At 45.7% G+C, this 11,164-nt stretch overlaps 1 protein-coding gene across 1 annotated transcript; it reads right to left on the bottom strand.

The window, feature by feature from the left end:
- Positions 1–2,356: 2,356 nt before the first annotated feature.
- On the bottom strand, positions 2,357–9,851 carry LOC144739512 (uncharacterized). Its single transcript, XM_078622459.1, has 3 exons — positions 9,597–9,851; positions 4,550–4,919; positions 2,357–3,148 (listed from the first exon to the last, which is right to left on the bottom strand). The coding sequence occupies exons 1-3, from the start codon at positions 9,628–9,630 to the stop codon at positions 2,479–2,481; spliced, it is 1,074 nt and encodes a 357-aa protein (XP_078478585.1). The 5' UTR covers positions 9,631–9,851; the 3' UTR covers positions 2,357–2,478.
- Between the last annotated feature and the right edge of the window lie 1,313 nt (positions 9,852–11,164).

Here is an 11,164-nt window from a genome sequence, read left to right as displayed (position 1 = left end):
TGTAAAATAAAAAAACATTGTAAATCAAAATAAAGCGAATGTGGAATGTCCAAGCGTTGTCTCGAGAACTGGCGCTGACGTCGAGCTCGGCTCCACGGGTTACGTGACCAAGACACTCACCCGTGACTGGACATTAGAATTATTTTGATTTAAAGCTTTCGTGACTGCAGGGATTCATATTCTTGTTTCTTTCGGTAAAGTCACGTAGAAGGGAAATAATACAATTATACAAATATAAAACAATTGTTATTGTGTTATTGACTTTACCGAAAGAACCAAGAATATTAGAATTATCGTTAACGTGGCTATTTCCCCAGAATTAGGACCCCGAGGCATGTGATTATAACCTAAGACTTATTTTAAACTCATGTGTACCTAACAATGCAAGATTCTGCCATTTTTGTCTGAACAGAGACGTATTCTTAGACGTTCATAAATTAATTATTGCACTCAACGATGACGCGCATTGAATTGTGCACGTGGGAATCATTCATTTTACATTCATGCACTGTGTTTATCGGCTTGTACACGACTACTTACTGCATAGGCTTTTACCAGTTATTAAAAAAAAGTGGGCTTTTGAGTCATTCCCTAAGACAAACCGAGGCACACCTTCCAAGCTCTCTCAAACTTAAGCGTTAAAAAAAACATTCGTGGGATTTATCAAAAATATCCAACGAATTATAACCACTGTACTGAGATCGCAGGCTATTCACGGCAAAATAGGATACTCGTTGAAAACTGAATTGGAAAAGTAATGGCATAAGCGTTCTACGTCAAAAGTGTGAGTCATCTCAGTGGAGCTGATAACATAGAAAAACGAATGAATCGAGGGAAATCAATTACAGTCATTGTTGACTGAATGAAGAACTTCACAATTGGGCTGCAAACATTGTATTAAGGATAAATATGAGCAAAACAAAAGCCCCTGTACAAGTTTGCAGAACAAATAAACATATAAATAGTAGTACAAATGAAAACGCAGCGTTATGTACATGTAAAGTAACTGTTTGAGGTGGATAAACATTACGAAATAACGAAGCAAACAGGAGCAGGATTAAACACTTGTACGGTGACATTTGACATTTGATCGTGAAAAGCCGCACGGCAATCAATCAATCTTTATTTGATGCGCCAATATCGCCGTCGCTAAAGTGTGGCGTCAGCGCACATTATCGCGGAACGGGAACGGTACAAGAGGGGTGGCACAGAGCAACAGGAATGAAAAATAAGCGATATTTTTAAAAAAAACTTTTAAAAAAACATGCTTTTATGAAATGTACTAGTAATGGCAGAACTCCACGACTCCAAGAAGTGGCCCCGAAGCTTGCCATAACGTAAGGGACCGTGGGCAATTAGACCCATGCCGAAACATAACATGGAAAAAATAATGTTTAGAAATATATATTTTTTAATGATAGAATATGGTATTGTCATCAGTATGACATAAGTGTACCGAGTTTGCAGTCGACACCACATTGGGAAGTGGGTTACAATTTAGTTACAAAATTTGAGGATACAACGACAACAGCAGACAGAGTTAGTTAAATGAAAGCGTGTAAAATAAAAAAATATTTTAAAATACTTTTAAAAAACCCACGCTTTAATGAAATGTACTGTCCGAGCTGCTCCTCCCCCTGCCCCCTTCCCCCATCGCCCCTCCCCTCCTTCCACATCCCCCGCCCCTGGGCGTGGCTGCCCGAGGCTTGCCGTGACGTCAGGGACCACGTGGTGATTTACAGGCAACGTGAGTTGAGCGTGGACAATTAGAGCCGTAAAAAAGATTGTTTAAGAAAATATTTTTAATTTTCAATGATAGAATATAGTATTGTCATCAATATGACATACCTATACCAAGTTTGCAGTCGATAGCACATTGGGAAGTGGGTAAAAATTGAGTTAGAAGATTTGTTTAAGGATACGACAACAGACGGAGTGAGTTAAATGAAAGCGTGTAAAAAGAAATCCGTCACACTCCACAACCCGCAGCGGCTAACACCGCTGTGCCTCAAGAGGTCCAACGTTGCTCCAACGTTGCTCCAACCACATGCAGCACTGTTTGCCAAACGTTGCACGTTTACAGACCACACACAATTACAAAACTCCCCCCCGCCTCCCCCAACTTGGTTTGATTGGTTCATACCAGTAAATATTTTACAGATATATACAATCGAGATTCTGCATGCATGATATTGCTTTCTTAGGTTTGAAAATGTATGGATTTATAGCGCTATCGGTTCTGCAGAGCCACCTCACCATCGACTCAATAGCAGGGGCTAAACATGCCTGAATTAAATTGTAGCCAAATTCTGACAAATGATTGAATAATGGACAGAGTGCTTTGTTACATTCACAATTTTAGTTTTGTTTAGTAGACCCAGATTACATCTTTTTCTGCATGATATTTTGAAGGGGGGAAAAAACTGCCCCATCGCATATACCAAGTTAGTCATCCACCCCGAACTGAAGCCATCACATCTACAGATTTTCATAATCGTCTTTGTCGTTATAATTAATATCACCATCGATATAATTGTCAGATTCCATGTCTTCCTCTATCATCTCCCCCACATTATCGTACACATCTTCGGGGACGTACGGGGAGGACAATTCCGCGGTGGTGATGTAAGCATTGTTGACCGTATTGCTGGTCGCGAAACTCGTTCCAACAGTGATATTACTGATGGGAGCATTGTTGGAAACTCGACGGTGATTGTAGGAGTGTTTTCTGGCCATCCACATCCCTGCTATAGCTACAGCGGAAATGACCAAAAACAGAGCAACCCCGACGGCCATTGCCACGACATACAACTTGGAGAAATAGGGGCCCACATCCCGGCAAACCATGTCCATGGACACGTTCTTGACTGGTTCGCCTTTTAGTTGAACAGGGCTGTGGCATTTGGGGAACTCCGGCGCATAATCGGTGGGCACAAGCAGTGTCGTTTTGTGTCGGAGCATGAGGTAGAGGGAGCAGTCACAGACCAGCAAGTTGTTGTGGAGGGTGAGGGATTTGAGGGGTAGTTTGATGAAGGAGGGGAGGTGCATCAGCATGTTATTGTGCAGCAGTAGCTTCTCCATGCTGACGCACCCCTTGAGGAAAGCCATGGGCAGGATCGTGAGATGGTTGTCTTCCAGGTGAAGTACCCTGTGAGACGACGTACAGGGAAGGGGGGCCATCGTGAACCGCGACTCTGCACAACGCCTACAGATAATACCGTGCCGCTGACCATGTCACCCGGAATGCGCTCGTTCCCCATCAGATCTAGTAAGCCAAGTAGGGATGAGTCTGGATAGTGCTTTGATAGACTTTCACCGTGCATTATCGTGTTGTCATAGGGCTGTGGGGCATCGCGGTGGGCAGTGAAACAAATCCGCCGGACTGTATTTCTGTGCCGCCACATCTGTGCTCCCCTCCTTCAGCAACCTGCACTGGCCAGCATGAAGTGTATCGTCAAATAACCTTCCTTCAAGATCACGTCTTCAAGATGGGAGACCTGGCCCAATAGTTTATAACGCGATTAACCACAGCACCTCACTGCTGCCACCACCCTCAGCTTAATGTTGAGACGTTATTACGGATTTGCATTTAGAGAGCACTTAAATGCCTCGGCGACTAACTCAAAGTGCCTTAACATCAATCCTACCTCACTTAGACCATTTTAATGTTCTGCTACAGTATAGACAGGGGGATCCCCTGTGGTAGCTACCCCTTTGTGGCACGAGGTGCACCAAACACCAGGGTGCAAATGGGCATACTCCATCTGCCTGTGTGGGGAGATGCTGCTTATGTGGGGTTTCCCAATTAAGTTGGGAGTAAGTTATCGTATGCGGCCCACTCTTTTTGCAGACACATCGTGGAATCTTTAACATCCGCTGTGAAGCTAACGGCGCATATTCATGAGCAACACACCCGCAGTAATAACTAGGCCGGCTGCTGGGTTCGAGCCGTAAATCTATGCAACAAGTGTAAGATCCGCCCAAGGACTCCTGAAAGCCCAGCGGCAGAATCCGTACTTAGCTACCATTATTTATTCACAACAATAAATGGGCCCATTGTGTGTTTCCCCTACTTTGTTGTGTGAAGGGCCCAGGGTAAATTGCCCCTTCTGCTCCCACTACTCTGGACACCCCGACAAATGTATGGTCGCCATGGTGGCGAGATGTCAACTACCTCGCCTGCTATACAGGAGTCTGTGGGTTCGATCCTGACCCTGACACCTGCTGCTGTATATTTGGGGTTTGAATGTCTCTCTCCCTGTAGTCGTGTGGATTGTTTTCCGACTCCTCCGGCTGTTCCCTCCACATTTATAATCAATATGCGGTTAGAGTGTTTGGCTGCTATAAATTTCCACGCGATAAGCCGCTTCATTGGGCTATTATTTGCGATAGCCAGGTCGCTTATGAAAAAGAGCTATATAGCTCAGTAGGCCTTACCCGGTAAAATAAAAACAATAGTTTTAACGTGCTACCCACTGGGGCCATGTTACTGCCCCCCCCCCCCAGACCTGACCTGTGGGTGTTTTTGGCCTGTGGGAGTTTCCCTTACTTGAGGCTCTTATGGTTGCCCATGAACCCCGTGGGGAGGTTTTGCAGCTGGTTGTTGTTCAGGCGGAGCTCATTGAGGTTGGGCAGCATGGGGAACGGCTGCCCCTCAGAAACCTCCACGGATTTCAGTTTGCAGTCGATCTTCAGAATCTTGGCCGAGGCCGACGTCAAGGAGACGAGGACGTCCCAATTCAAACTTGGGCCGAGAGGGCAGTTGGATCCTGTGGCTTCGAAACATGTGGTGGTGGAGGAGGCGGGGGGAGGCGACGAGGAGGATATGTTCAGTGGGTCGCACTTAGCTGAGAAAGCAGAAGGGACGATGGTGGTGGTGATGATGATGGTGATGCTAAAGGCGAGGTGAGGAGATAGATCTGTGGAGAGAAGAGAAGACCAGCAGCAACACTATTATATGCATTCTGCGGCCGTTTGAAACGCTATTCCATTGAATCTTAGGAAGTCACTGGAGCTATGCATTTTTAAATCACCTAGATTTAAAAATCATTTCTTGAGATCTGCTTTTTGTGTTCAGTTTGTTGTCTTTCCCCCACACCTCACATTAGCACGGTTGGCTACGTGCGGTGCGAAATAAATTTAACATACAATACCTACTGTGAATATATACATACATGTGTAGTGGGTACAAATGGGCGAGAGACTTCTCCTGGAGGCAACACGTTTATTATAATAACATCAACACCCTAACACAAGGGTGGGGAACCTTTTTTCTGCCAAGGGCCATTTGTATATTTATAACATCATTCGCGGGCCATACTAAATTATCAACTTACAAATTAGCCTGTTATATTTGGTCAAACATTTAATTAACTCACACCCCTAATGTGATGACTGGAACTGCTTCTCTGTGGTGAGGCGTCTGATGTTAGCTGGTATTGATGATGTTGCTACTCGCAACTGCATTTCCAGGTTTGCTCCTAGATTTATTGAATTTCGAGTCCCGCCTGCTGTTGCCTTGGCAGGGCCAGACCAAATGATTTTGCGGACCTGAAACGGCCCACGGGCCGGACGTTCCCCACCCCTGCACAAAGGAGTATCTGCCCCTTCCACCAGGTAACCTAGGGAGGTTGTCCCTCCGGGCTGACGAGGCCCCAACACAACTGGTGGAGGCTGTCAAGACTGGACCCCGACTCGGGTCCGGTCTTGTCTTGGGGCTTCTCTTCAGGATGACGGCTTCATGACTTCAGGTTAACAACAGCAGCCGGACCCGTTCAGGGGTCCGGCTTATATAGTCAGACCCGGGGCTTCCTCCGCCCCTAGCCATGCCTCCCTTCTCGAACCTTCAAGAGGGACCTGGTCCTGGTCCCATGGTCCCCCAGCCCCCTCTTTGGGGGGCCCCGGGCTGGTGCCTCCGGTCACGAGGTCCTCCAGGTTCATCCGGAGTGCCATGGCCCCCTGTCACCCCTGCGCCACTCCAGGCGCTCTCGCCCCCGAGCCCCCAGGGGGTGACACTGCACACGGAGTGCGGTGCCCTGCAGCTGCCGTGCTGTCGGTGGTGTGAGCAGCGTGTCTCGTGCTTCACACACATGACATGCAGAGTGTGAAACTGTTGAGTGTGTGTATATGTGGTGATGTGTGTGAGTGTTGTGCTTGTTTTGCTGGAGTGGCGGGGGGGGGCTAAGCGGGCGTATCATGGGCTAGGGGTATCGGCTGATTTGGTACGGGAGGATTTTGAGCTCATTGGACTTGCAAATGACTGGTACCAGCGATATCAAGATCGGTCTCTGTGGAGGAGGCTTGTAAAGAATGCTACTGGGACAGTGCCAGGCTAGGTCCACTTCGAGATTACAACGGATAAGTGGAAGAGGGACGCCTACAACAACGAGCCAGATGGCGTTTTTGGTTAAAATAGCAAGTTGCCACAGTGGGAGCACAAGTTTCAAGTTCCATTGATTATGTAGAGCCCTGTGAGCCATGCGGCTCTTGAGTCGGGTGCAACCGCAACAAACAAAATATGAACAGAGAACATCTTAAAGCGACGACGGGGTGAATCTGCCAGTCATCTCGGTCAACCCAAAAACTGCAACTTGTCCTGCAAGACAGACGGTGATGCACATTGTTGAGGGCTGTCCTCCAAATTAAGCAAGCTAAGCGATGGTCTGTGGAAAACGTCGCATTCTGCAAATGATAAAGCTAGCTTTCTGGCTTGGTGGCAAATTCAGGCGATAAATAAATAATGTAATGGAGGCGAGAGGGAAGTGACGAGGTGGGAAGAGAAGTAGCTGACATGCATATGGACGTCCAGCGTTTCAGTGAAGGCCAGTGTGCAACATGTTTAACTTATGTACAGTTTATCAAATTATTTTTACGTTGATAGATATTTTAGATAGGAACCTATTTCGAATATCTATTTTAAAAAAGTATTTTAAAGGTGTTGAGAACATAATTTTTAAAATTGTATTTTACTATTGGCGTCCTCTGGTCTGACACCGTTTGAGACTAGGCTCAAAAGAAAGCTGTCTCTGGTGTGGACCATTCAGTTTAAAGGACAATGCATATATTATCAGAGTATGTTTATTGTTTGCATTCTGACCACAAGTATTGTGATTAATGCAGACGTGATTCCTTGTAAAAGGTTTCAGTTTGATGTTTTAACATCTGAACACCTGTTTTGTTGCCAGAAAAAAGAGGAAAACCTATTATCATATTTTGATACCGACAAAAGAGGTACCATGATGTATTTTACTCTTTGTCTTTAAAATATATTTTCCAGTTAGAAATGGCACTGAGGAACAAAACAACCCGCAGAGGGTTTTCTTTGGAAAGAAGCTTATTTTAAAAAAGCTAACTTGCTATCATACATATTTTAACACATTCCTGCGGAAGGAGCTGGTAGGAACTTTGGGTTGCTCGGTCAATGGCCAGGGTCAACGGCGGCGTGGTGTATTCCGCAAATATGTCCGACTGTGAGGGCGGGCACAAGCCGGCGTGAGTAGGTTAAACGTTGAGTTGTATAAGGGCACCACGGGGTGACCAGCCACTCCCCACCCAGCCCCACCCCTCCCACCCCCCACCCAGCCCCACCCTCCCCACCCAGCCCCTCCCGACCCAGCCCCTCCCCACCCAGCCCCATCCTCCCCACCCAGCCCCTCCGCACCCCCTCCCTCCCCACCCAGCCCCATCCTCCCCACCCAGCCCCTCCCCACCCCCTCCCTACCCACCCAGCCCCTCCCTGCACGACGGACACAATAATCCCCTGTGGGCTGGTGTAATCAGGAGGTTCCTACCAGTATACCCGAGATATAAAAAGCTCAAAGAAAACCACTGTTAGGATTCCGCCTCTGGCTCAAAGATTGTAATATCTGCGTCTTTGTCTGTTTCTCTCCGTGTGTCTTGCGTCCCGCTATTTCTGTATATTTCTGCGTCACTGTTCTTTCTCTGTCACCATATTCCCGTGTATTTCTATGTCTCTCCGTGTCTCTTTGTCGCTGTATTTCTGTGCATCTGACTTTCCCTGTCTTGCTCCTAGCTTATGTGTATTTCTCGTTTTTATGGCTCTGTGTATGATCTGTATTATGTGTGTACGTGTACATGTATTGCCACAATAGGTCGCACATCTGCCAATCATCTCAGTTAACCCAAAACACCATGATTTTCCCTGTGACCACCTGCCAGCGAGCGTTTGACACTTTATGTGGCCTCGAATTGCACCTCGCCAAGCAAAGGCGCTGTGGTGACACAACTGCCACTTAGTGGCCAATGGCAGTTGTTGTTATGTGCACGTGTGCATGCGCGTGCTGCGCATGTGTGCATGGATGTGTTCGTGTATGTATGTGTGTGCTTTATGTGTGCATGGATGTGTTCACGTGTGTATGCGCGTGCTGCACATGTGCATGCACGTGTACATGTGTGTATGTATACGTACGTGTTTGCAGGTGGTTAAGAGTTTCTTCGTTTAAGCAAAATTGTTTGCTTCTCTTGTTAACCATGAAAGGTCCACACATATTGTGTTTTAAAAATAACTCTTCTTGAAGTGAATTCACTTTCATACAAGTCTCTTAAAGTGACTGACATTCACTTTCATAGAAGTCTCTTAAAGTGACTGACATTCACTTTCATAGAAGTCTCTTAAAGTGACTGACATTCACTTTCATAGAAGTCTCTTAAAAGTGACTGACATTCACTTTCATGGACGTCTCTTAAAGTGACTGACATTCACTTTCATGAAAGTCTCTTAAAGTGACTGACATTCACTTTCATAGAAGTCTCTTAAAAGTGACTGACATTCACTTTCATAGAAGTCTCTTAAAAGTGACTGACATTCACTTTCATAGAAGTCTCTTAAAAGTGACTGACATTCACTTTCATAGAAGTCTCTTAAAAGTGACTGACATTCACTTTCATGGACGTCTCTTAAAAGTGACTGACATTCACTTTCATGGAAGTCTCTTAAAGTGACTGACATTCACTTTCATAGAAGTCTCTTAAAGTGACTGACATTCACTTTCATAGAAGTCTCTTAAAGTGACTGACATTCACTTTCATGGAGGTCTCTTAAAGTGACATCAGATGACTGAGAGATGGCGATGAATTGGGGAGTCCTTCATCCAGCAGTGGATAAGCCATGGCTCATGATGATGACGATGACACACTTATGATAAGGATATTTTTGTTCTCATAAAAGTCCTGCATTGGAATGTTTAGCCAACACCAGTTATATTGTATTTTTCTATTGGAGGAAACCGAAAAGCCCGGATGAAATTCATGCAGAACAGGGGGAGAGAACATACAACGTCCATACAGAAAAAAACAATTCCGAGCCAGGAATTTAGCCGAGGCCCTTTACGCTGTGAAGTACAAGCATTACAACGTTGCCACCCAGTCCCCACATATATAGCCCGTACATATTCACAAACATAGCAATGCATGCACACACATTTGCAGATGTTCTTTACATACACCCATACGACACGTGCTGCTACAACATGTACACTCTTGACAAACAGCCTCTCTTAAATTGTAAAACGAATGACAAAACACGGTTAACACCATATTCATTTCCCCAAAATACAACGTGTAAATATTGTACTTACGCGACACGAACGAACTTGGTGACGTTAGCTTCATGGTTTAAAGAATTGTAATCGTATATTCGTCAGCGGCGTTGAACAGAGGCTAAAGCGCGTGTGTCGACAATGCCTTTTTGAGGACAGCGTCCGTGTTTTATGGCACGTGATCCATACGCCAGTAGTAGATATGGGACGTGCTGCAGTTCGATAAATTATAGTTCCTCTTTTAAATCCCCTTTTAATTTTTTCTTGCACAGAACAGAAATTTGTCAGCATATTCACGCTTGGTGAGCGGTGGCGCAGCGGTTGGCACGCCGTGCTGCCAGCGTCGGTGACGAGAGCTCGATTCCTGGCCACGTCGGTGATGTCGGAACCAGCCGTGGACTCCGCACAAGATGATTTTGCTTTAGCTTGTACGACTTCGAGAGACCAGGGATCCACTCACTCGCAAGAGTGACCCGGGTCAACAAACTGACGAAAGAATGACAGTGGGTTAAAGTAACAGCAACGAAACAATTATCTCATCAAATCGAAAACAAACCGTGTTGCAGGAGAAATTCAAAATTCTGCGCTACTAATTCGACGATCCTGAGAATATTTAGTCATGTCATCCACCAAATTGTCACAATCTTACCCAGAATGTTCGTAACATTTACCGTTGCCTGTAGCTTCGGGTCAGTCACCTTTGAAATGTAGCAAATTATGGACAACATATACCACGCAAAAAAGTGTTGTACTGTACTTTGAAGATCATAATACATCGACGAGCAATAGTTTTGGGGCAACGGTGTCAAACCACTCAAGTCATTTAAAGAGTCAAGAAGAGGCATTGCCGTGCTGAGGAGACTAGATTTGAAGCTTTCGTGACTGCAAGGATTCATATTCTTAGGTTTTTTTCGGTAAAGTCACGTAGGTAAAAAAAATCACGACGTTTCGGAGGCAACACAAGCTTCCGTCTTCAGCTGTATCAAGTGAGCACTTGATACAGCTATCGTGCTGTGACGGTTCCACCTGAAGACGGAAGCTTGTGTTGCCTCCGAAACGTCGTGATTTTTTTTTTTTACCTACGTGACTTTACCGAAAAAACCTAAGAAAACTGAGGAGACTCATCTGAAATGTCGCGCTGTCCATACGGACGATGCACGGGTAGCATTCCTGGTGTACTCTCAAAACTACTGATGCCTCACCGATTTCCATTACATGTTACACCACGCAAAGGTGTGTAGCATTACATGTACATGTCCAGACCACTGCTGTCTGGTGGGATGACCACATTTTCTCAACTGTTTGAAGTTGGGGCTAATCGCCCTGAGAACGATTGTTTAAGGACGCTTTATACAGGTAGGAACAACAGTTCCACACTGCCCACCAGGGAGTATTTGTCTGTCTGTCGTGCATAGCCACGCCCTCGATTTGTATTTCATAGAGCGCTTCGGGCGGGCTCAGCACCACGTGACGCGCCGCGTGACACGGATCGCACGAATGCGCTGTCCAACCAAGTTCCTACCTGCCCACTCCGAAGGAACGTGTTAAATTAGTATGACTATTATTATTTAATCACCAACATGGCCACACGTTCGGTTACTATTGAA

This window comes from Lampetra planeri, chromosome 3 (genome assembly GCF_965212315.1).
Source record: "Lampetra planeri chromosome 3, kcLamPlan1.2.h2, whole genome shotgun sequence".
Classification (NCBI taxonomy): domain Eukaryota; kingdom Metazoa; phylum Chordata; class Hyperoartia; order Petromyzontiformes; family Petromyzontidae; genus Lampetra; species Lampetra planeri.
Note: the sequence above shows the minus strand (reverse complement) of the source record. Positions and strands in the feature narration are given on the sequence as shown.